The following is a 27,500-nucleotide window of genomic DNA, read 5'->3' on the forward strand; positions in this document are numbered from 1 at the left end:
CTGAGTACTAAAAGCGGGTATCAGTGTTTCCCCTAACACTGTCTTTGGTCACTACGTGTTTTCCAAACACCCCCCCCCCCCCACACACACACACACACACACGTGCGCCCCACAGTTACAGTCAGAGACAGAGTGGAGGAAATGAGAGGGGAGAACTAAAACTAGAACTAAATCTGCTGCTAAATGTCAGCTCAAAATTGTCTGCGAGCCATATCGCGTCATCGAAAGAGCCATATATGGCTCGCGAGCCATAGATTCCCGACCCCTGTCTTAACCTCTCACCGTTTGCATTCTCACGGAGGTGTTATCTTGCCCTTTGTTTGTTGACAGTCCGCCATGATGGAGTTGTTACGCATTGCCACATATCGTTAGAAAGCTTAGAATCTCGTCTATTTAGTGAGAAAAACTTTTTGAGATCAAAATCACGACAGCAAGTACAGTAGGCATCTCACACAAGCAAACTCACAATCAAACCCATAACTTTGAGCCAACTCATTGTCCTGTAATAATCCGAAAAAAACACTTTCTGTGTCATTGCAGACATGGATATATTTTTACTGGAAACGATCTATTGGATAATAGATCGTTTCCAGTAAAAATATATCCATCTTGAACATCGTCACATTGATAAAAACTCATGAACAGCTGTTGCAATATTTGAAATCAGCTGATCGATGCGTTTAATTTCGTGATCAAACACGGTAAAAAATGGCATGTATCAAGCTATTAGCGCTATTTTGATGCTTGCTAACCGGATGCCGAACTCTGACCTTTCGATTGATATTTCATTTGAGCCAATCGGAGCTTCCATGCTTTATCGACAACCTTCAATAGCCAATGAGTGTCAACTTGATAAGGAAGTGCCAGCCCTCTTTTTTGTTTACAGACAGAGTCCAGCAGCAGCCCAGTCTCCCGTTGTCTCCCGTATCGTGTAGCCAATGAACTGCTGGAGCTTTAAACAGCTTTGTGTGTTTGTGTCATTACTACTGACAGGGATTATTGGGTATATAATAGTTATTTATGGCCTTTTTATCAATAAATATTATAATATCTCCAAATTGCACAGCTTGTGTACGCCTGGTGTTACTCTTAGAAAAACCTGTCTAATAAGTAACTTTTGTTCTGAAATTTGAACCTGAACTTGGTAACACTTGGTGTTATGTTTCTATTGTGTTTTCCAGTCCATACCTACCAGCTATACCCATCTTCAGGCATCTTTTTCAACAAAGAAATTCAGACTTGGAGTGATTCTTCAGAACAATAAGAGTGTTATCTTTTGAATGAGACCAAAATCATGCAGCTGCTACAAATGGTTGAAGAGCAGCTTTTAATTTACTTTGAGTATGTCGTTTGGCACGGAGCCCGGTCGGGCACAGCCCGAAGAAGCTACGTGGTGCCTCCCATCCATCCATCCTGTGGGCCCACCACTCATGGGAAAAACCGCTGGGGTCGGGTGCGCTGTCACACGGGTGGCAGTGATGGTCAGGGACCTCGACGGACCAGACCCGGGCAGCAGAGGCTGGCTCTGGGGACGTGGAACGTCACCTCTCTGTGGGGGAAGGAGCCGGAACTAGTGCGGGAGGTGGATCGCTACCAGTTGGATCTGGTGGGGCTTACCTCCACGCACAGTCTTGGCTCTGGAACCGTACTCCTGGATAGGGGTTGGACTCTATTCTTCTCCGGAGTTGCTCAAGGTGTGAGGCGTCGGGCCGGGGTGGGGATACTCACTAGCCCCCGGCTGAGCGCCACTACGTTGGAGTTTATCCCGGTGGACGAGAGGGTCGCCTCACTACGCCTTCGGGTTATGGGGGGGAAAAGTCTGACTGTTGTTTGTGCCTATGCCCCAAACCGCAGTTCTGAGTATTCGGCCTTCTTGGAGACCCTGAATGGAGCCCTGCAGGGGGCTCCAGTAGGGGACTCCGTAGTCTTGCTGGGAGACTTCAACGCACACATGGGAAACGATGGAGACACCTGGAGAGGCGTGATTGGGAGGAAGGGCCTCCCTGATCTAAACCCAAACGGTCGTTTGTTGTTGGACTTCTGTGCTAGTCATGGAATGGCCATAACAAACACCATGTTCGAACATAAGGATGCTCATAAGTGCACGTGGTACCAGAGCACCCTAGGCAAAAGGTCAATGATCGATTTCGTAATCGTATCATCTGACCTGAGGCCGCATGTTTTGGACACTCGGGTGAAGAGAGGGGCGGAGCTGTCGACTGATCACCATCTGGTGGTGAGTTGGATCAAGGGGTGGGGGAAGACTCTGGACAGACCTGGTAAACCCAAACGGGTTAGTGCGGGGTGAACTGGGAACGTCTGGAGGAAGCCCCTGTCCTGGGGATCTTTAACTCACACCTCCGGCGGAGCTTTTCAGCCATCCCTGTGGAGGTTGGGGGCATTGAACCTGAGTGGGCGATGTTCAAAACCTCTATTGCTGAAGCTGCGGTGATGAGCTGTGGTCTCAAGGTCTTAGGTGCCTCAAGGGGCGGTAACCCTCGAACACCGTGGTGGACCCCGGTGGTCAGGGAAGCGTCCGACTGAAGAAGGAGTCCTTCCGGGTTATGTTATCCGGGAGGACTCCAGAAACAGTTGCAGGGTATCGAAGGACTAGAAGGGCGGCAGCTTCTGCCGTGTCAGAGGCAAAGGAGAAGCTATGGAGAAGGACTTTCGGTCGGCACCAAGGTGCTTCTGGAAAACCATCCGGCACCTCAGGAGGGGGAAGCGAGGAACCATCCAAGCTGTGTACAGCAAGGGTGGGACCCTGCTGACTTCAACTGAGAAGGTTATCGGCCGGTGGAAGGAGCACTTTGAGGAACTCCTGAATCCGACTAACACGCCCTCTATGGTTGAGGCAGAGCTGGAAGCTGATGGGGGATCATCGTCAATTTCCCTGATGGAAGTCACTGAGGTAGTCAAACAACTCCACAGTGGCAAAGCCGCAGGGGTGATGAGATCCGTCCAGAAATGCTGAAGGCTTTGGGTGTTGAGGGGCTGTCTTGGTTGACACACCTCGTCAACATTGCGTGGAAGTCTGGGACAGTGCCTAAGGGTTGGCAGACCGGGGTGGTGGTTCCCCTATTTAAAAAGGGGACCAGAGAGTGTGTGCCAACTACAGGGGTATCACACTTCTCAGCCTCCCTGGTAAAGTCTACTCCAAGGTACTGGAAAGGAGGGTTCGGCCGGTAGTCGAACCTCTGATTGAAGAGGAACAATGCGGATTCCGTCCTGGTCGTGGAACAACGGACCAACTCTTCACTCTCGCAAGGATCCTGGAGGGGGCCTGGGAGTACGCCCATCTGGTCTACATGTGTTTTGTGGATCTGGAGAAGGCGTATGACCGGGTCCCCCGGGTGATACTGTGGGAGGGGAGGTAATGGGGGTAGGGGGGGAGGGGGGAAGGTGGAGGGAAGAAAAGAAAGGGAAGAGAGACGTGATATACTTAAAACTCAATTTTATTAAATATATGGCTCTCAAGGTAATGCATTTAAAAATATTTGGCTTTTATGGCTCTCCCAGCCACAAAGGTTCCCAACCCCTGGGTTTAAAAGATATCATTGTGTGCATCTTTCCTGCTTTCTAATATTTAGCTCAGAAAGAAAAAATATAAATATGTTTCAGGGTGAAGATAAATTGAGGAAGATGTGGAGTTAGAAATATGCTTAGGGCTTGGCACATGTTGAACTTATCTATCATACAATTAAATCAGTAGTCTGGGTCCAAGATAACCCCTGCTCCCCACACTCTTTTGGATTTCTCACCTCTGGTCAACAAAGACAAATTTGCCGTCGATGGCGTGTCGGGAGACGTACTCTGTGGGCTTCACCCTGATGTCTGCCAGGCTAGGTTGGGGGACGATATGGGGGTGCAGGCGTCCGATGGCTACCAGGCAGCTCAGGTTACAGCCCTCGTTGTCGGGCTCGTTGTCCTCATCGAGACCCATCTTGGTGGGTGGCCAGCTCTTCAGGTAGCCTGTGCTGTGGATGGTGCAGAAGCTTTTACGATCCGCTGTAATGAGAGGAGCGGAGCAGAGATGCAGTGTAACGGTTTAAAATAGGAAATAGACTGGATTCTTACAGTTCAATTAACTAAATCTGAATCTAAAGGCCATTTATAATTATAAAAGCAGCACTGATTGGCTGGCCATATTTGAAACATCATTGAAAACCAGTTGAGAAACCATATTTAAGACTTTCAATGATGTCTTGAAGAGTTTAAGGATATTGAGACATATCATTTGTAATTATTCAAAACCAGATAAAAACATTCTTTGCAAACTGCACATCTACTTTGCAGTGTGTTGTGGATTTTCAACAGGAACAGCTTTATAAATAAGGAAGACAATGAGAAAACCTCAGCTATAGGCTCAGCTAAACTACAACGTACTGATTAAGACTCTGTTCACGGTCCAAGGTTTAAGATTAGGAAACCCAATTAACTAGGTCAAGCTACACAATCAACACTGCATAAGGGTCCTTTTTAGGGATGGTAGTTTAATCTCCTTCCAACAACTACAGTTTGACATTCTTCAGACTAAAGGCTGGTTTACACAAGATGCATTTCAGACATTTTCATCACACTGTAGACACACAGGCAGTGTTTCACTGGTGCTTTGCGTTTGTAGCCAAAAACACATCTGCGCTAAAAAGTACCATGCCTAATGCATCCTGTGTAGGTGAAGACGAAGGACTAACCCTTTTTTTACCTGCATGTTAAAGTTTTGCCACAACAAATTTTTCTTTTTTATTTGTCCAGAGATTAATAAATATATATATATATATATATATATATATATATATATATATATATATATATATATATATATATATATATATATATATATATATATATATTAATCTCTGGACAAATAAAAAAGAAAAATTCACTAAAATGTCAAAATAAAAGATTATGTAATAGTTCCTACACCAAAATGTAAACAGTATTGTATCACTATGTGCCTCTGAGGAGCTCATAACATGACTGAAAAATGTCAACTTGTTTGTATAATATTCATCTAAACAACATGAAGGGTGACACAGCCAATCTACTTTGTATGACTATGCTTGAATGACTATAAAGATACTTAGTCACTGATGGGGGGTTGATCTGAATAATGCTGGATGTAGTTGAATGTATTATGGCTCAACTTCAAAAGCTGTTTGAGTACTTTTTATATAACTGAAGTAGTTCAAGCACTATAAAGCTATATTACGAAAACATTTCTTATTTCCTGTCTTTAATTCAGAATTCCCTGTATGTCACTATTTGCCAGGAGGGCAGTATGTAAATCCATTAAGATATAATAATAATGATGTAACACACATTAGTGTTTCTGCTACATTCAACACTGCTGAAATAATAGTGTGCAATGTTGACTCAGACCTCACACCTAACTTGTTTGATGTGGTTAAAACGGACTGATTAGTGTGGTTCCTTTGGGCCGGTGTGAAAGCTGCTCATTGAACTCTGATGCTAACTAAAGAACCGGATCAAAGCCGCCTGAAAAGGTGAGCTTTGGTCCACTTCCACTCAGGGGAGGTTTGTTAGTGAATTGAAAGCAAAACAGACCAACCACAGTATTTTGTAATAGTAGATGTGATTTGCATGAATTCAAACTACTATCAAATCTATCCTCTGATAATAATAATAAAACATTTTATTTGTAAAGCGCCTTTCAAAGCTAAAAGCAATCTCAAGGCGCTAAAATGCAGGACAACAACAACAGACATAAGATTTTACGGAAAGGCTTTATGGGGAACAGTCAAGATTTCATCTGCAATCTGTACAATTTGATTTGATTTGAAACAGAGGTGTGTTGTGTTTATCATTGCTCCAAACCAAAAGTGGCAACAGTATAATCTTTTCCTTGGTCCCGACCAAATAAACCAGACTGCAGGTGTGAAAGCTCCCTTATTTCCTACAATCGACCAGAAATTACTATTCTTACCAGTTTTCAGTTCTACTCACATATCAGCAGAAACACAGATCATTTAGTGATATTTTATGCCACTGGGCAGGATATAACTGTGACCTGTTAAATCCCTGCTTTAACATGCGGTCAACAAAGTGGAATCACCCACAGCTCAACTGCAGTCAACTTGACGCTTTTCTGCCATAAATAGTGTTGCTGTAGTGTTGAGTTACTGATGGTACTGTATGCAAGATTTTCCTTTTGACAGACATGTTTGGTTAAATAAGGGTAAAGTAAATAAATATATAAATACATGCACTAAAAGAGGCCACGTTCTTAGTTGTGTATTGGAGGTGTGATTCCTGGTTCTAATAAGGATGTACCTCTAAAAATAGAAAAAGAGGAACACCAGGAAAGCAGGGCTTTTGCTTTCATAAGAAGGTAACTGAAAGACAGAAAACAGTGTCTTTAGTACATGAGGTAGGCTAAAGGCTCGAGCCTTCTTGATGGAAGATGCACAGAGCTTCTTCTACAAGGGCTGCTGGGGGAGGCAGCTTTATATTTTATGGGGGGTGATGGAATTCCAGTTTGAATTCTTATTTTGAGAGAACAAACAGTACTGTACCTTTTTTCTTAGAGCATGTGGAGGGAAAGTCTTTATCCTCTACTTTGACTGAGGGCCTGTTGCACTTCATCCTGCAGAAAAACGACCGTCTGGCTCCAGAACAAAGTCTAGACGGTCCGGGGGTGATGTCTGTCTTCACTGGAAGACCAGCTGCAAATGCACACACAAACAAATAGTTTCAAAACTACAATGCGTTTGTTTTTTTCTTTCAAAAGATTATTGCATTATTTTTAGTTAGAAGATGTGCATGACCATGGCACTACTACATCAAGCAAATACTCAAACTACTGGCAGGGCAGTCTCAAAGTTCAATGTGTCCACTAAAAATATCCTATTTTCAGAATTGATATATGTAGAAACTTTATGGAAATGCACATTGTTGGTTAAATTTGATAGACGTAGAGGAAGGCTATAGGACGCAATTTTGACATTATGGTGCGGACCTTTGGTGGGAGGAAATTTTAGTACCGATCCCTTTTTTGAATTTTATCTATCTGCAGTAGATGATGTGTGTTTGGATTTGCTTACTTTTAGCATCAATGAGTCGCTCTCGTGGGGCCGTATCAGAAGAGGACAGCTGCTCTTTGACCTTGGCGATGTCCTTGGGGTGAAGGTAGTCAAACAGACTCTGACCGATCAGATCGTTCTGGAGATAGCAGGTTACATATTTGAGTGATAGACAAAAGAGAGAATAGAGGCAGAGAACATAAAACAATATGGACAATGACAGAACTACTAACTAATAACATTGACCACCGCTGCAAAAGTGCAACTAAATCGGAAAAATTAAATGTGGGCTCTTTAACATCAGATCTTTATCAACGAAAGCTGGATTGGTAAATGATTTAATATCAGATAATAAGATTGATTTATTTTGTCTCACTGAAACCTGGCTGAGACATGAAGAATATGTCAGTCTAAATTAATCCACTCCACCTGGTCATATTAATACTCACATTCCTCGAGGTACTGGCCGAGGAGGTGGAGTTGCGGCCATATTTGACTCAAACTTCTTGATCAATCCTAAACCTAAACTAAACTACAACTCTTTTGAAAGCCTTGTTCTTACGCTCTCAAACCCAACATGGAAAACAATAAAGCCAGTTTTATTTGTTACTGTGTACCGCCCTCCTGGTCCGTATTCTGAATTTCTATCTGAATTCTCAGAATTTTTATCAAATTTAGTCCTTAAAACAGATAAAGTAATTATTGTAGGTGACTTTAATATTCATGTGGATGTTGATAGTGATAGCCTTAATAATGCATTTATCTCAATATTAGATTCAATTGGGTTCAGTCAAAATGTACATGAACCAACTCACTGTTTAAACCACACTCTGGACCTTGTTCTGGGATATGGTGTTGAAATTGAAAGTTTATCAGTGTGTCCACATAATCCTCTTTTATCAGACCATTTTTTAATAACTTTTGAAGTCCTGTTACTGGACTACAAGCCAGTAGGCAAAATATCCTGCGCTCGATGTTTATCTGAAAGTGCTGTGACTAAATTTAAGGAAATGATTCCATCAGCACTTAATTCAATACCAGAACTCAATATCAATATAATGGAGGACTCCAATGCTAACTTTAGTCCCTCCCAAATTAATTATCTTGTTGATAGCGCTGCAGCCTCACTGCGAATAACACTCGACTCTGTCGCTCCTCTAAAGAAGAAGATCATAAAACAGAAAAAGAAAGCTCCATGGCTTAATTTACAAATCCGCAAACTAAAACAAAAGTCGAGAAATCTTGAAAGTAAATGGCGTTCCACTAAATTGGAAGAATCTCGTTTAGTCTGGTTAGATCATCTTAAAACGTATAAGAAGGCTCTCCGTAATGCCAGAGCAGCTTATTACTCTTCCTTAATAGAAGAAAATAAGAACAACCCCAGGTTTCTTTTCAGCACTGTAGCCAGGCTGACAGAAAGTCACAGCTCTACAGAGCCTTCTATTCCTATATCTCTCAGTAGTGACGACTTCATGAGCTTCTTTAATGATAAAATTATAATTATTAGAGACAAAATAAATCTCCTCCTGACCTCAATTGGTAATGACTTAACTTCAACTGTTGGAATTTTAAAAACATCTGTAAAACCTGAAATATATCTAGACTGTTTTACTCCAATCAACCTTAACCAACTAACTTCAACAATCTCATCGTCTAAGCCATCAACCTGTCTTTTAGACCCGATTCCAACTAAAGTGTTTAAAGAAGTTTTACCCTTAATTAACACCTCGTTATTAAATATGATCAACCTGTCTCTATTATCTGGCTACGTACCAAAATCCTTTAAAGTAGCTGTAATAAAACCACTTCTTAAAAAGCCTAGTCTTGATCCAGAGGTTTTAGCCAACTATAGGCCGATATCTAACCTACCCTTTCTCACTAAGATCCTTGAGAAAGCAGTTGCAAAACAGTTGTGTGACTTTTTACATAATAATAGTTTATTTGAGGTTTTTAATTCTGGATTTAGAGTTCATCATAGCAAAGAGACGGCACTGGTGAAAGTTACCAATGACCTTCTAATGGCATCAGACAAAGGACTTGTCTCTGTTCTTGTCTTGTTAGACCTCAGTGCTGCTTTCGACACTGTTGATCATGACATTCTACTACAGAGACTGGAACATTGTGTTGGCATAAAAGGAACCGCACTAAGCTGGTTCAAGTCCTATTTATCTGAGCGATCTCAATTTGTACTTGTTAACGATAAATCCTCCATGACAGCCAAAGTCAGTCTTGGAGTTCCGCAGGGTTCTGTACTTGGACCGATTCTATTCACCTTATATATGCTTCCTTTGGACAATATTATAAGGAACCACTCTATAAACTTTCATTGTTATGCGGATGATACCCAATTATATCTATCAATTAAACCAGATGAAACCAATCAATTGGCTAAACTTCAAGCATGCCTTAAGGACATAAAAACTTGGATGTCTAGCAACTTTTTGATGTTAAACACAGACAAAACTAAAGTTATTATACTTGGCCCTAAACGCCTCCGAAACGCATTTTCTAATGACATAGAAGCTCTGGATGGCATTAACTTGGCCTCCAGCACCACTGTAAGGAATCTTGGCGTCATCTTTGATCAAGATCTGTCGTTTAACTCCCACATAAAACAAATCTCAAGGACTGCCTTCTTTCATCTACGTAACATTGCAAAAATAAGACACATCCTGTCTCAAAATGATGCAGAAAAACTAGTCCATGCATTTGTTACTTCAAGGCTGGATTACTGCAACTCATTGTTATCAGGTTGTCCCAAAAAGTCGCTTAAGACTCTTCAGTTGATCCAAAATGCAGCGGCACGTGTATTTACAAGAACAAGGAAACGGGATCATATTACTCCTGTATTAGCTGCACTGCACTGGCTTCCGGTAAAATACAGAATAGAATTCAAAATCCTTCTCCTGACTTACAAATCAATTAATGGTCAGGCACCAGCATATCTTAAAGATCTCATAGTACCTTATAAACCAACTAGAGCATTACGCTCCTAGACTGCAGGGTTACTTGTGGTTCCTAGAGTCTCTAAGAGTACAATGGGAGCCAGAGCCTTCAGCTATCAAGCTCCTCTCCAGTGGAACCAGCTTCCAGTTTGTGTTCGGGAGGCAGACACACTCTCCACATTTAAGAGTAGGCTAAAGACTTTCCTTTTTGATAAAGCTTATAGTTAGGGCTGGCTCAGGTTTGCCCTGGATCAGCCCCTAGTTATGCTGCTATAGGCTTAGACTGCCGGGGGACACCTCCCTGCTCTCTTCCTTCTCTTCCTCTCTCCTCCCCTCCCTCCCCTCTCTTCTTCTCCCTCTCTATCTGTATGCATTTATGTAAATGTATGTTACTAATTCATCATCCGGGGTATCATCCCCGGAGTGTCTGTCTCTCATGTGGCAGGTTGCTACTGATAAAGTTTACGTCAGGATCATGAATCGTGACAGTGTCTGCTGACCTGGTCCTGCTGGACACCGGGAAGCCTTATTGACATTTTCCTGGATTCATCCATACTTTCTCTTTTTTTTCCAACACAACATAATTTCTGTCAAATGTTGTATTTGTACTATGTTGTTTATCCTGTACACACGACATCTATTGCACGTCTGTCCGTCCTGGGAGAGGGATCCCTCCTCAGTTGCTCTCCCTGAGGTTTCTTCCATTTTTCCCCCTTTAATTTTGGGGTTTCTTTTAGGAAGGTTTTTCCTTGTGCGATGCGAGGGTCTAAGGACAGAGGGTGTCGTAACCTGTACAGTCTGTAAAGCACACTGAGACAAATGTATAATTTGTGATATTGGGCTATACAAATAAATTTGATTTGATTTGATTTGATTTGACTTGTTACTTCTCTGAAGTCAGTTCAACTCAAGTAAGAAAGTTGTGCTGATCTGCTGCTTGAACTCACCTCTTGTGTTGGTGATGAAATTCTGCTGATTTGTGAAAATCCTTTTTATATTCTTTTTAGAAAGATACAAGGTCAACACTATGAGATCCTGTGTGATTTGCAGAATGACTGACAAAAGGACAGAAAACGTTTCAAACATGAAACAGACTATAGGTCCTCATTGCTGAGAGACTTTAACAATAACTTAAGATGGCTTAGAAATCATATAAACACAAGCTTTTAAAAGTAAAAAGCAGTAAATTGACACAGCATACCTGGCTGTAGTTGAGAATCTTGTAGACTGATTCGGAAACAAAGAGGATCTTGCCACGGTCACACCCAACCACAAACAGGAAACCATCAGCAGCCTGCATTATCAAACACACAAAACACTGGAATAAATATGGGGAATTTCACAAATGAATTTTCTACATAAAATAAAAAGACTAAATTATGAATTCTTCAAAATGCCTACTATAATATATAGCTTGATGTTATGAGAACCATAATTATTAGAGACTTGCGATGAATGATGAAAGTGAATAGTAAAAAGAGTATGTTATAGACTCCGTGGTGAATCAAGTATTGTGCTACACTGTTTATCTAGATTACTTCACAATGACACTGTGCAAGTATTGGACCTGCACTTACGCGTAATATCAAGTGCTTCAGCTCATCATCCGAGAGGAAGGAAGGCTTGTAGTTGGCCTCTGTGTACGGGTTGGCTGCACCTGCAAACAACAGTAAACACACCTGTCAGATATATAACCCAGAATTAAACATTTTTGCTATTGTATATTTGTAGATTGTCAAAATACTTTAATCATTGATTATTTGCTCAGCTGCTGAAGTCTCTGGCTTGTATAACCAATTTACATCCTTTACTCTTTTTTGGAACAAGTACTCCTACCAATCCTTCATCTTCTTCACTGCTCAGAGATGCTCCTTCCAGTGATCACAACAGGTTTTGTTCTCCAAATAAAAAGCTTATTTAAAAAGAAGTCTAGCACTTTTTACAATACATTCATGTATCCTGATCAATCTCTTATTAGGGCTGTAACTAACGATTATGTTCAATATTAATTCATCTGATCTGATCTGTCAGTAAAATCTCATAGCATCACAATTTGCCAGGGCGGAAGACAACATATTTAAAATATAAAAATGTTTGTCAGTCAACAAATTGTTGCAGTTCCATCACCAAACTCTACTGTGAAGTTTCCCATTACTGAATAGACATATTAAGCTGTGGCAAGGAGCCGTCACTATAGTTGCAATTCTTACTAAAAAACTTCTCTTGTAGATCTTTTGACGGATGTGTACAGTACTTGAATGTAGTATGAATATAGTATGTTGGAAGTATTATTTTCAGGCAGGTTTTTGCAGGTATTTTAGCTTACCTACAAACCGGTACTTTTTAAAAGCGGAATAAGTTTTTACTTCAGTCCTTGACAGGGTTTTTACTCATTTATCCTAACCTCTGAGTGTTTTCATGTGCTGGACAGCCATGCGCAGGACCGTCAGCTTGTCTAGTTTGCGGGACATGGCGTTACAGGTGGGCACCAGTGATGCCAGCTCGTCGATGAAGCTGTTCATCTTGTCCCTGCGACGCTTCTCGATCTGGCTGTGAGCCTCTCTGTGTAGAGAAAAGCATTAGACATTGACAGAAAGTGATCTTACACTGATTATTCTCCTCGTGCCCCATCTGGCCAGTGTAAATCCAAAGAAAAGACAATAATTTTACTGTTGTATAAAAAAAGAAATCCTACAAAGCAGCAGGAATGCAAGTTCAGGCAAGTCATCCTTCAATGGGTCTGCTTGCACTGCAGATTATCCATCACCTCACAGTCTAATCTAACATGATATAAAACAAAGAGCTCAATGCTAAGAACGTGCTGCTCTCTCTTCAGGACTGTAAGGACACATCCGAGGGTCTGGCCAACTTTTCTGTTCTATCGTCACTAGTTTCTAATAAAAAGGGAGAGTTCTTTCTACGCAAGGCAGAGAGAGCTTGTCATTAGCCATTAGGTATGCTCTACTGTCCGTTAGTTCCACATAATGCTCAGATCTATAAAATTCAATGTATAAAGTTTCATATTATCAACGTACACAAAGCTCTCTTTGTTCCCAATCAGACAGACTGACATTTAATTGAGAGATTAAAATGCAGGGGAATGAGAGAGAACTGAAATGAGTTTTCATACCTGGCATTCTTAATCCGACCCTGTTGATCACTGGAAAGACAAACAAAGAAATATTAGAGAGCAAAAATTGGGGAAAAGGAAATGTATGGATGAGGTCCGTGCGACTGGGGGGGGGGGGGGATTTTATTCGTTCTCCTTTCCTTTCCTCCGCTCTGTCTCTGACTGTGTGTGCGCACGTGTGTGTGTGTGTGTGTGTCGGGAGCGGAGCCCCGCCCTTTGGGAAACAGAGCAGAGGAGAGAATGTGAATGTACAAAGCAAGCATTCCAGAAAAGTATTTCCCTTTTACAGATGAAAGTAAATTCAATAAAAGCTGTTGACTTCACTAGTTACATTTTCTGAAACTGCTAAACTGTTTACATCTACTGATTTCCTAAAGCAGGACTTCAAGCTCTGCACTGTAAAGTGATTATATTTTGTAAATGATTCTTGCATGCAAATATAGCAAATACAGAAACGTATGCCGGCGCATACGAAATATCGGCAATAGGTTGATATGAATTAAGGGTAAGTTGTGACCGTTTGAAGGACGCAGACGACATGCCAAACATGCCAGACATACGGCCCTGTCACACAGTTCCGTATGGCAGAAATATATGTCGGCGTATATGAAAATTAGCTAAAAGATTTGTCAGAGTCCAAATACGTCCAACTTTTGAAAGTTGGACATATACATTTGGACGTATACCTAACGAATACATAACAAATTAATATACGTATGTCAAACATTGATAGCGTATCACTTACTTATTTAAAACGCATCAGAGTGTCTGGCCAACGGAGCTGGAAAAGTGCCATTTGTTTCACGTCATGCTGATGCTGGAAAACGGCTAAAATGCTGAACGCTAGCTGTACTGTAGAAACACGTTTAATAAGTTACTCCGCCGTCAGGCATAATCTTAACATAGGGTAGGTATAGGTTAACCACTCGTTATCAATACATTGGCTGTAGGCAGTGGCATAGCTAGGCCTATTTTAGGTGGGCTTCAGCTTTAAAAATGTTTTAAGGCCCACCCAAATGAAAAACAAAAAAAAAAGGGTAGAAAGGGTGGAAAGGGGTTAACGCTATACAGATATTTTAAAATATTGTTTCCAAATCACCCCAAAACTCCCTTTCATATTTTACAATGTAAACTACCGGGCACTAAGACCCTGGGGGAGGGGAGAGATGGCTCAGAGTAAATCAAGGGCGCGAGGACCCTGGGGAAAAGGGTGCCGCCATAGACTGTACGGGTGTAGCACAGCTTTGATATCATGATAGATATCTGTAACTTCTGATGAGTCATGGTGGAGACGAGAGGTTGACATTTTGGAAAATGCACTGTGTGAAATTGTACGAAGTTATTAATATGTGTTAGCTCCTTAACTTTTAATAACTCTAGGAAAGGGAAAAGTGTAGTAACATTAGGTCTTATATGTTTGTTGGTGTACTGTCTCGATCAGTTAATAAATCATTCTTTAAACTTATTTTAAAGGGTCATGCAGAAGGAGAGACAGATATATTTTTCATATTAGTGTTGAGAGTTGTGCCCCCTCCCCTTACCAAGACCACAAAGTTCTATTAGATCTAGCATCTTAATTTTGCTCTCAAAGTGCACCAGATGCTTATAATTCACTTTAAAATGTGAAATAAATTCTGCCTGGGGGAGCATGCCCCCAGACCCCTCTAGGAGTAGATGTGAAGACCACCCTACTCCTAAGACATGTCAACATGACTAAGGCCAGGTAACATGGACCTGGTTAACATGACGTGTAGTGGCTTTGCTCAGTGCAAAACTCCCAGATTTACTTCTCCATCATCATGCCATTTGAGTTCCTTTAATGCAGGGGTCACATGCAGCACAATTTGATCTCAAGTGGGCCGGACCAGTAACATCACAGCATAATAACCTATAAATAACAACAACTCCAAATGTTTCCCTTCGTTTTAGTGCAAAAAAGTACAAATACACTCTGGAAATCTTCAAATGTTATCTTTTTACAAAACATTATGAACAACCTGAAATTTCTTAAGAAAAAAAGGTGCAATTTCAACAATATTATGCTTCATTTTATCACTTACACATGTGCGTTACAACTTAGAGATCACAGTGTATCTATAAAGGCACACAACATTTTGTCACAGGTATCTGGAACAGTAGTTTACTTTATGATCAAAACAACTAAGTTTTACACTTTGCAAACTCCTCCCGCGGGCCGGACTGGACCCTCTGGCGGGCCGGTTTTGGCCCCCGGGCCGCATGTTTGACACCCCTGCTTTAATGGTTATTGTACTACCATACAGGTGCACACAGCTCCACCTCACCTCTGGATAGCTACGCCCCTGGCTGTAGGATTCACCGTCAGCCGACGTAGCCTATATCTAACGTACCTCTAATGTAGTCACGTAGGTACGTACTATATTTACGTAGGTAAGTATTCACGTACTGTATTCCGTATTCACGTAAGTCTAACGTAACGTAACGTCTGCATATCTTATGAAGCACACGTTGGTGTACCTCCGGTAATTTTGAACATGCTCTAAACATCAGAGTTCAACAACGCACCCCAGCGTAACACCGCGTGCTCTTAACGAATACTACCTTACCTTATATCAACGTAAACCAGCGTATTGCCAATATTTTGTATACGCCATATTTTTGTATACGTTATGCATTTGTTGGGTATTCGTCTGATACATTTTGAATATGTAAGTGATACTCTATCAATAGGTTGGACATGCGTATCTGTATATGTTCACTTTTCCGATCCGATCCGATGAAAATGTTGGACGTATTTGGACTCTGACAAATGTCCATATGCGTCGGCATACGTTTCTGTCATATGGATATGTGTGACAGGGCCTTTACATAGTAATGATCAATCTTCAGACATACTCACAAAACAGGTGGCATTCATCAAGTTAACATTTATTGGACAAATATATGCAAGAGGATTTGATCCATCTGACTTGGAAAACTCGTCCGAGCAAACTTGTTCTTGCATGAGGCACAGTGACATTAGATTCACATCTTTAGTTTTGTTTGGAAGCAAAAATCTCAGAGATGGATATCTCAAAACCTGGGCAAATAAAGCAAACTACCCGCATGACTAGATATTACTTAACGTAATTAAAACTGACCCTATATGTTAAGTTTAACTTGTTTAAAATAAAAACTACAGATAACTGAAACCTTTAATTGCAACTCTTGAATTCTCAGTGCTGTAAGATTCCTAAATGTCATTCTTCTTTTAATCTGCTCAGTTGTGGAAAATCAATCAATAAATAGTTCCATCCAGCGTTTCCCCTACCATTGTCTTGGTTTCTTTTTCTTTTTTTTTCAGTGTCTACTGCTGAAAAGTTTACATTATTCAAATGTAAATGTTCCAATCCTGTGAGCACCACAAACACAACTCCATTCATAATCATTGTGTTGGTTTTCTGTAAGACATGTCAGACGGTTTTTGGACAAATAAAACCAAAACTATCTGCTTTGATATATATCAGTAGAGGCAAGTAAGAAAATATGTTTTTATGCGATTTGGGTAAACCAACCCTTTAAGTTGGGTTGAACTGATTTAAAAGGGAAACTGGATCATTTCAGCAACAGAGAATTGGATGAAACTAAAGCAAATACAACAATACTGATGATTAAAGCACCCGCTTTATCACCATGGTAATGGCCTCTTACCTTCCCAGTTTATCTTTGTCTGGGTCCATGTCACTAAGGATGAAAGACAGGGGATATAAGTTTCAACAAGAACATCGGAAAACATTCAAATAACCACAGCACTGCAGAAATGTTTAGGCATAAGGGCTTCGCTGGGTTCAGTCGGTTTGTTTTTCAGTCTATTCAATATTTCATGGTGCAAAAGTCGGTCATTGATATTTCAGATCTTGATAAATTAAACGTTGTGCTACTTCTATTAACATCAAGTCATGTTTGAACTTACTCAAATGAGAAGCCATCAATTCTGCAAAGAAACACACATTTATTAATCAATTTCTGTCATCAAGGTATTGAGAAATGTGATTATTGACAATGTGTCCCCACTGCTTTCCAAATATCCTTCTTTGCACCCTGCCTTTTCCCCCATTATTAGCCATTCATCCTTCCTTCTTTTCTACATTTTTATCTTTCCTTCTTTCCTTCCTGATGAACATACTGGTAATCTGTAGTGCTGCCCTTCCTCTTGCGGGTGTAGTCCATGCCAGGCGTGCTAATGGAGCTGGAGATGAGGTCAGTGGACCCAGGAGACATGAAGTCAGTCATTGTAGACGAGATGTCCATCCTTTGGTCTGCCATCAGGTCATCTACAGAGCAGAGACAAAAACCTCTAGTATTCAGCCTTACCATTCCTAACTAACTTTTCTGAATGTAATAGGTAAGAAATGGGTGGGGTACGGCTGTTTTATAATAACTAACAATTGTAATCTTATGTTGACAGGTAAAACATTTAGGAGTGGAAATAAAAGACAGTTCTGTGTGATATTTAGTAGACACACTCTTTAAATTTGGTTTAAATAGCCCCAAAACATGAAGTTTGCAGGGTCCAACAGATAAGGGAAACTCAAAAACACAGTGTAGTACAGTTTACATGGATAATTAAATTGCAGGTCAATAGAAGAAAATGTGAACAATAATTAATAGGAAAGATTGTCTAAATATGTCACTCTTAAATATAGGCATGCATAAGTGAGCTAGATCCGTAAGCACTCCAGTATTTATCAAGAGGGGCTGTTGATTGTAATGGGTGTTCAAATATGTAACTTAGCTGCCAACAACCACGCATGTGAAGGAATAGTCATGTTATCTTTATTGACTGCAATACTTGCTGAAGAGAAATGACTATACAAGTTAAAGGTCAGGTTCAAAGAGGTCTTGTGGAAATATCCGCAGTTAGGTAAGTTTCAGACATGCATTTATCCTTAGGAAGGGACACAAACTCTCCCCATTTAAAAAGGCAGAATATTAAGAAGTTACACTCACCACAGATGTTCATCACAGCCTCTGTGTTAAAATCATCTCCTTCCATCCACTCTTGGGCCCTCGACTGTAAACACACAACAACATCACGTATATAATTAAATGTCAGTCCAAGCAGGAGAGGAGTCACTCTGAAAAAGGCAAACATCAACAAACATGTAGGTCAGATGTGGAGGCAGAATAAACAGGAAGCCAGTAACTGCATGTATAGAAGTAGTGTGTCTCAGTCATTTTTTTCCAAGGAGATTTAAGTCATACCATATCTGTTACATGAAAGACTTGAAAGTCATAGTGATGCATCATGTGTTAGGGCTGAACAATTAATCTGAATTTTATCATCCAAATCACAGGAGTATTTGTTAAATCCAAAATGTGTCAAAATAATAAACTTATTGTTTTGCTTCTAAAATCAGCCTTTCACTGCCCTTAAGTTTCTGGTTTATTTTTGTTTGTTACATTTGTTTTATACTCTGTTTATTCCGTTAAGTATACATTTAAATCTGTATTAAATTAAATTCAGATCCTTTCAAAAAACCACACCGTGATCATTTTAATATATTTTTCAATGAAATGAGAATAATGATGCAAAAATGTTAATTTACTCAAATATAGTTAATAATATCACAATTGCAATATCAATCAAATTAATCGGAGTTAGATATTTTGTTCTAATCGTTCAGCCCTAATGTGTGTTCCAATTCCTCACTTCAACCCAGAAAAGTATTTAAATTAACTTCATATTAAGCTATTTTGTCAACTGAAACTGACCAAATGTTATGCAGATTCCCTACTTTAAGAGATATTGACAACTACTCAAGACACGCTGACTTAATAATACTTGTCTTTACCTAGTTCTACTTATCATTGAGTAACTTAAAGAGTAACTTTGACTGTAGGCTGAAAAGCAGTGTTTCACTGCCTGCTCTGTTGCACCTATAACTAACAAGAATGCAATGGTGCCAGAGGGCATTATTATCTTTCAGGAAAGGCTAGCTATCATTATGTGACCCTATAACTTAGTAAAATGGGACTAGACAGCAAGATAAACAAGTACCAAAAATGTCTGTATTTTCAGTTTATGCATTCAACTCTCTAGCAGTTCTTACAGGCCCCGTCACATATGTCCGTATGACAGAAACGTATGAAAATGAAAATTTGTCAGAGTCCAAATACGACCAACTTTTCATCGGATCGGAAAAGTGAACATATAAAGATGCGCATGTCTAACCTATTGATATCGTATCACTTACTTATACAAAATGTATCAGATGAATACCCAACAAATGCATAACGTATACAAAAATATGGCATATACAAAATATCGGCAATACGCTAGTATACGTTGATATAAGGTAAGGTATAAGTAGTATTCATTAAGAGCACGCAGTGTTACGCTGCGGTGCGTTGTTGAACGCTGATGTTTTGAGCATGTTCAAAATTACCGGACGTACCCAATGTGTGCTTCATAAGATATGCAGACGTTACGTTACGTTAGACATACGTGAATACGGAATACGTAGGTGAATACTTACCTACGTAAATATAGTACGTAAATACCTACGTGAATACCTACGTGACTACCTTAGATATAGGCTACGTCGGCTGACGGTGAATCCTACAGCCAATTTATTGATAACGAGTGGATAACCTATTCCTACCCTATGTTAAGATTATGCCTGACGACGGAGTAACTTATTAAACGTGTTTCTACAGTACAGCTAGCGTTCAGCATTTTAGCCGTTCTCCAGCATCAGCATGACGTGAAACAAATGGCACTTTTCCAGCTCCGTTGGCCAGACGCTCTGATACGTTTTAAATAGGTAAGTGATAAGCTATCAATGTTTGACATACGTATAATAATTTGTTATGTATTCGTTATGTATACATCAGCTACAACACTGCTGTAGAAAAGTTGGACGTATTTGGACACATTTTGAGCTAATTTTTTATATATGCCGGCATATGTTTCTGCCATATGGAACTGTGTGACAGGGACCATTGTATGGCATGTTCGGCGTATTGTCTGCGTCCTTCAAACGATCACAACTTACCCTTAAATTATATTGCCGATATTTCGTATGCGCCGGCATACGTTTCTGTCATACGGATATGTGTGACAGGGCCTTTACATGAGTCACACTGATGTATAAGATCAGTAAGCAGCCTTCCTTAGTTCAAATTCACCTCTCTGAAATATGAGTGGGAATAGTCTGCACATGGAGAACAGAACTGCTTCAGTTACCTAGATAGGAAACTGTAACAGGCCTCCTGGACGGGCCGGGTATCGTCTGGATGAGTCTGGTCTGTTCCGTTCTGATATCAGTCTGCTTTGATTCAGCCTGACCTAGTGTTATCCGGTTTGATGTGGTCAGTGTGCCCAAATATGATATGACCCTTAAACAGCTGGTGCAACCCGTCTATCCCTGAAGAGAGATGAAGAGAAAAGTCAGTCAATTGCAAATCTAATCTTACACAAATCTAAAAAATGAAATACATCATAAAGTATGAACAAAGCCACATATGTATGTAACATAACAAAACTTAATTAAAAAGCAAAATATGGAACACAAAAAACAAGAGAAGTCTTTATGTTCATGACTGCTGACCTGAAAATGTCATAATTGAATCTGGGCTAATTGGAATTGTTCCTGATGCTCCATTAAGACACAGATTAAGGCTAAAAGATTTTCTCTATTCTTTGTTTTAACTTGTATGCAAAGCTGAATTTGCATGGTGGCTATTCTTGCATGCAAGCACTTGAAAGCTTACTGAAAATGTCCTCATTAGTAGCAACTTGCTACCCCTGCCATTCATGAATACTATAATGGCAAAATAACCCCTAAATCAAAAAACATGTGAATATGTTTTAAATAACCTTATAACCTGTATTGGCTCAAACTTAGAACACTAACACTGAACATATTTAATTTCTAGTCTTCCTATCATTTTTGAAGATTGTTGAGAAGACGGTCTATATTGTCCTCAAGTTCTCTACTGCTATACTGACAGCCTAGCTGTCTCTGGTTAACTTTTTTATGTTTCCAGCTGATTAGTTTTAAACCCTGTAAAAAGGCTCTTAACGGTGTGGGGGAATTTACCCAAAAATACCTACAAACGACATACCCAAAGTAAATTAAAAGCTGCTCTTCAACCATTTGTACCAGAATTACTCCAAGTGCTTCTGGCACTGAGTAATAGTGGTCTGAATATACTGAATTTGAAGAAAATAAACTCTGTCTGAATTTTATTGTTGAAAAAGATGCCTGAAGAGAGTATAGCTGGTAGGTAAGAGCTGGAAAACACAATAGGAACATAGCATCAAGTATTACCAAGTTCAGGTAAAAACTTCAGAACAAAACCACAAAAACACAACATACTAGGCATTTCCTAGCTTTGAAATTTGGAAATATTATAATATTTATTAATATATAATTTTTATTGCTCATAAATAACTATTATATACACATATTCCCTGTTAGAAGTAATGACACAGAGTAAGTGAAGTATAAACACATGTTTTGTGGGGTTTTTTGTATTTTCTTCTGAACTTGAATATAATAAATACAATATTGAAAAATAAATAACATTTGTAAAAAACAAACCAACATTGAAATAGGTATCAAAATTCTAGGCATTTCATTGGCTAAACGATATGCCAGTCATCGGGAGACTCGGTTGCTGTTGGCTTGGTCGTAAATAAAAGAAGAGGTGCTGGCACTTCCTCATTGGACATTGAAGGCTGTAGATAACGCATGGAAGCTCCGATTGGCTCAAATGAGGTGTCAATCGAACGCTTAGAGGCCGGTCTCCATTTTGGATTCAGACGGATTCATGCGCTGGAATAACGTTTTTACCGATTATAAATCGCTAAATTATGTATACACATATCGATCAACTGACTAACAAAATTAACAGCTGTTTATGGGCTTTTATCGATGCGACGATGTTGACGATCAATATATTTTTTACTGGAATCGATGTATTGGACCTTTTTTTGTTTTTTTGGATTATTACTGATAACAGGATTATTATGAGGCTTCATAGGAGAGTTGGCTCAAAGTTATGATTTTGAGTTTGCTTGCTAGCCTCTTAAGGGGTGGGGGACTTTACTCAAATACGAAAAATACCTACAAATGCACCAGATGCATGATTTTCTCACTCAAAAGATAACTCTCTTATTGTTCTTGCAAAACATTGATTAATCACTCCAATTGCTTCTGGCACTGAGTAATAGTGGTCTGAATATACTGAATTTTAAGAAAATACACTCCGCCTGAAGTTTGTTGTTGAAAACGATGCCTGAAGATGGTAGCTGGTAGGTATGGACTGGAAAACACAATAGAAACATAGAACCAAGTGTTCCAACAAAACCTCACAGGTTTTTCTAAGAATAACACTAGGCGATCACAAGCTGTGCATTTGGACATATAATATTTATTGATAAAAAGGCCGAATAACTATTGGCCTTTACTATAAATAACTATTATATACCCAATTATCCCTACCAGTAATAATGACACAAAGGGAAGTACAAATACATTTCTTGTAATATTTTTGTACTTTGTAATTAATAAATACAATTATGAAAAGAATTACAACATTTGTAAAAATAAAAGCATGAGTGTCAGATGTCTAAAGATCGAGCAGTTCATTGGCTACACAATAGAATAGTCCCTGTGAGACTGGACTACTGCAGGCTTCGTCTGTAAACAGAAGAAGAGGGCTGGCACTTCCTTATCAGGTTGACACTGATTGGCTTTGATGGCTGTAGAAATCGAATGGAAGCTCCGATTGGCTCAGACCAAGTGTCAATAGAACGTGGACTCTCCACGAAGCCAGCAGCTGTTCGGCGGCGCATGCAGAGGGACTAACATTTGCTCCGTGTGAAAAAAAACCATCTCACAAATGATCAGCTGATTTCAAAGATTGAAACAGCTGTTCATGGGCTTTTATCAATGTGACTATGTTCAAGATGGATATGTTTTTTACTGGAAACGATGTGTGGACATCGACAATGAACCCGGAAGTGGTTTTTTTAAATTATCATTACTGCCTATGGTACAATAATGAGACTTCATAGGTAAAGGCCCTGTCACACATATCCGTATGACAGAAACGTATGCCGGCGCATACGAAATGTCGACAATAGGTTGATATAAATTAAGGGCAAGTTGTGATCGTTTGAAGGACGCACACGATACGCCGAACACGCCAGACATACACATTTCCGTATGGCAGAGACATATGCCGGCGTATATGAAAATTAGCTCAAAATGTGTCAGAGTCCAAATACGTCCAACTTTTCCACCGCGGTGTTGTAGCTGATGTATACATAACGCATACATAACAAATTATTATACGCATGTCAAACATTGATAGCTTATCACTTACCTATTTAAAACGTATCAGAGCGTCTGGCCAACGGTGCCATTTGGTTCACGTCATGCTGATGCTGGAGAACGGCTAAAATGCTGAACGCTAGCTGTACTGTAGAAACACGTTTAATAAATGACTACGTCGTCAGGCATAATCTTAAAATAGGGTAGGAATAGGTTATCCACTCGTTATCAATAAATTGGCTGTAGGATTCACCGTCAGTAGCCACCGGTGTAGCCTATATCTAACATACCTCTAACGTAGTCACGTAGGTATTTACGTACTATATTTATGTAGGTAAATATTCACCTACGTATTCCGTATTCACGTTTGTCTAACGTCACGTAACGTCTGCATATCTTATGAAGCACACGTCAGGTACGTCCGGTAATTTTGAACATGCTCAAAACATCAGCGTTCAACAACGCACCCCAGCGTAACACCGCCTGCTCTTATGCGTCGGCATAAGTTTCTGTCATACGGATATGTGTGACAGGGCCTTTAGTTATGGGTTAGATTGAGAGTGTGCTTGCTTATGTGATATGCCTACTGTACTTGCTGTTGTGATTTTGATCTCAAAACAGTTTCTCACTAAATAGTTAAGATTCGAAGCTTTCTAAAAATATGCGACATTGCGCCATAGCTGACTGGGCACAGCTGTAGTGCCTCTTAACGGGTGGACGGCCAGTCCGTCCACTAGTTTGAGGAGCTGATTGTACCTGCTGTTGTGATTGTGATCTCAAAATCTAAATAGACGACATTCTAAGCTCAAAAGAGGTATGGCATGGGTACCACATCCAGCATGGTGGACTATACACAACACACGGCAAAATAAAACTCCTGCTGGGCCCCGCGGGCGGGCCGTCCACACGGTAAGAGGTTAATCATACATGTGATATACAGTGCCTATAGAAAGTCATCATACCCCTTTGAAATAGTTACTTTATTTACCGTACAGCCTGAAATCAAAACCCATAAAAAAAAGAACAGTTCTGAAAATGTATGAAAAATGAAAAACTAGAATAACAGGGTTGGAAAAGTCATCAGTCCCCTGATTTAATACTTCGTAGAGCCACCTTTTGCTGCAATTACAGCCATCAATCGGTTTGGATGTGTCTCTACTAGCACATATTTGCACATTATTTGTTGCAGAATTGTTCGAATTCTCAAGAAACAGCTGGTTTGATTCTGAAGTAATCAAAATCACTTCAATAGATGTCAGGTGGGGGGCAGTTAGCCTGGATTTGGAAGTTGATAGGTTACACCTGAGCAAGTTTATAATGGTATACTCTAGTCTAAGGGGCTGATCACTTATCCAAACCAGGTATTTCACTAATTCTTTTTTTTTTTTTAAAGTGTCCAGAATTTTTTGCTTTGATGATGAGGGTGTGGGCGTGCGTAGTAACGAGGAGACGATAGACAATTTGTCAAGTCGAATGTTTACTTCCCAACATGAACAGCGATACAGCTGCAGTAGTCAAGCCTCCAACCACAACAGTCACGACAGGTAAATGATCGATGACAGTGGAACTGCTTCTGGCCACCTGGTCGTCCTGTCCACCACGTGCTGTATGTCTGTGGTGAACTCTGAAATAGCAGAGAGGTGGCGCTGTTGGCGGCCAGACCACGGCTCGGCGGCCTTGGCCATAGCAAACGTCAGTGGCTTGTGGTCCACAAAGGCGGTGAAGCGTCGGCCCTCAAGCAGAAACCTGAAGTGCCGAATGGCGAGAAAGAGACCTAGGAGCTCCCGGTCGAAAGTGCTGTAATTCTTCTCGTTGTCATGTAGCTTGCGGCTGAAAAAAGCGAGTGGCTGCCAGGCACCACCCACCCACTGTTCGAACACAGCCCCCACTGCGTAGTCGGAAGAGTCAGTCATGAGGGCGATCGGGGCCGTGGGAGACGGGTGGGCCAGTAAAGCAGCGCTGGCCAGCACAGCCTTGGCGTCGTCAAAGGCTATGTCCCTATCAGGGGACCAGTCCACATCAGCGTTCTGCTTTTTACCCCGCAGCGCGTCATACAGGGGCCGCATGAGGTGAGCCGCGTGGGGAATGAACCTCTTATAAAAGTTCACCATGCCCAGGAACTCCTGCAGAGACTTAAACTCTGCGAGGAGGCGTTGATACGAGTCTCCGGAGGCAAGCATGTTGGACAGGCCGAGCGTTCCCGCACCTCCGGGCGTGCACGAGTATGTAGAGAACGAAACAGCATCGATGAGTCGACAAAAAGAAAAAATTAAGATACTATAAACTGTGACTCGTTTCTATAAGGTTTCTGGAAAAAACACTTGTGTGCCATCTAAATGTTTAACGTACAATGAAAACAAAATGCAAAGCTCAAGAAGCAGTGTTGATGTAGCAGCTAGTCGAGTTCTAGGTCAAGACATGCTTGGTGAGGTAGGCTTGGACAAAGCTCTGGGCTAGAAAAGGGAAAACCACTATGTCATGATTGAACACTGAAAAGAACTGGTACTGGAGTGGAAACTGGGTCAGCCAGTCTCTACGGTCTCAAAACCAGCCAGCCTCAATTTCCATCCACAGCCTACTTCTACTTCATAAGTGAGTCAGCAAGCCATTCAGCTTTGTTTCTCTGTTCTACACTTTACACCCACTCAGATAGTCAGGAAGCAGCCAGTAAGCCTGTTCATGAACCAAAGAAACATCCAGGCACCAGTTCAGCCGCCCATCTCCCAAATCACAAACACTTTTATTATTTTTAACATGACTGTTACTGAAAGTGCATGATAATAATAATAATAATAATAATAATAATAATAATAATAATAATAATAATAATAATAATGAGATAGACTTTGAGGGTGTTTTTTTTAAATAACACTAGAAACCCTCTGATGACTGATCGTCCAGCCTGTATGTACTGCAGTATTTAGTATAGAAAGGTGTCCAAATCTAAACCCTAAATCTAGAAAAATGTAAGATCGAAGGGAATCCGACAAGCAAGCCAGCAAATATGTTAATTATCAATAACTAAACTTGTAAACTAACGATTCATCAACTCATTGTTTCAGCATCTGTCAGGTTGATCCTCTTTTAAAAAGGGCACCTCTTCTATTAACAGCAGATTAAATAACTGTGATAGGAAAGGTGTCACTCGTAGTAATGAACGCACAGAGAATTATTTATAACCGACTCTGTAGTTGGCTATGTGGAGCATTTTAGCGTCTTTCAGCTCAATTGTTTTGGTTTAACAGGCAGTTGAGTGAAAAAGTCCTGATGAACCCACTTACACTACCGGCCAGCACCAAAACACTTTCCATCAGGCGGTAAGAAACACAACTCCAAATTAATGTTGTACCTTGTTGCTCTATAAAACTTTTGAGTTTGGCATGGGGACATGAACCTTAAGAGGGAGGTCTTATGTTGTGCTTTACACACACACACACACACACACACACACACACACACACACACACACACACACACACACACACACACACACACACACACACACACACACACACACACACACACACACACACACACACACACACACACACACACACACACACACACACACACTGTGGGATCCTGAGGCGTTCCCAAGCCAGTGAGGAGATATAATCTCTCCACCGAGTCCTGGGTCTTCCCCGGGGTCTCCTCCCAGCTGGACGTGCCTGGAACACCTCCCTAGGGAGGCGCCCAGGTGGCATCCTTACTAGATGCCCGAACCACCTCAACTGGCTCCTTTCAACGTAACACATTCCACATTTCAAAATTATTAGAAATGGTTAGGTGTGTAAAAAAACAACAGATACTTGTCGGAAAATCGACTTAGATACTGCTATATCGATGCAAAACTCTGAATTCGGCTCAAATGAATACAGAAACACTGTAAATGTTAACTTATTTAAAACTGCACATCTAGTGGTGTTCAGGACTTATTGCATACCAGTCTTCATCACAACCATGTAGACATGCTCCTTTTTCTAAATAGAAATATAGAATAGGCTTAGGCTATAGGCCTGAACAGTCGCTCAGAGTAGCCTTTATGAAGACATCACAGACGTATTAAAAGATTACTTAC

The 27,500-nt window shown here is 40.5% G+C and overlaps 1 protein-coding gene across 4 annotated transcripts in view; it reads right to left on the bottom strand.

Moving 5' to 3' along the window:
- Nucleotides 1–3,742: 3,742 nt before the first annotated feature.
- bmal1a (basic helix-loop-helix ARNT like 1a) overlaps nt 3,743–27,500 on the bottom strand; it is a 25,578-nt gene continuing 1,820 nt past the window's right edge. Inside the window, exons 2-13 of one of the 4 annotated variants that reach the window (XM_029433213.1) lie at nt 20,326–20,506; nt 18,087–18,150; nt 17,263–17,410; nt 17,050–17,070; nt 16,788–16,820; nt 13,119–13,148; nt 12,393–12,550; nt 11,566–11,645; nt 11,190–11,282; nt 7,065–7,182; nt 6,537–6,686; nt 3,743–4,008 (exon numbers count right to left, since the gene is read on the bottom strand). In XM_029433213.1, the coding sequence (XP_029289073.1) occupies nt 3,758–4,008; nt 6,537–6,686; nt 7,065–7,182; nt 11,190–11,282; nt 11,566–11,645; nt 12,393–12,550; nt 13,119–13,148; nt 16,788–16,820; nt 17,050–17,070; nt 17,263–17,410; nt 18,087–18,132 (1,128 nt within the window). In that variant the 5' untranslated portion in view covers nt 18,133–18,150; nt 20,326–20,506 and the 3' untranslated portion in view covers nt 3,743–3,757. Of the gene's footprint in view, nt 4,009–6,536; nt 6,687–7,064; nt 7,183–11,189; nt 11,283–11,565; nt 11,646–12,392; nt 12,551–13,118; nt 13,149–16,787; nt 16,821–17,049; nt 17,071–17,262; nt 17,411–18,086; nt 18,151–20,134; nt 20,507–27,500 lie in introns of those variants that run through there. The other 3 variants (XM_029433214.1, XM_029433211.1, XM_029433212.1) reach the window with 3 other exon arrangements.

The sequence above is a fragment of the Cottoperca gobio genome, chromosome 6, assembly GCF_900634415.1.
Source record: "Cottoperca gobio chromosome 6, fCotGob3.1, whole genome shotgun sequence".
In the NCBI taxonomy this organism is placed as follows: Eukaryota; Metazoa; Chordata; class Actinopteri; order Perciformes; family Bovichtidae; genus Cottoperca; species Cottoperca gobio.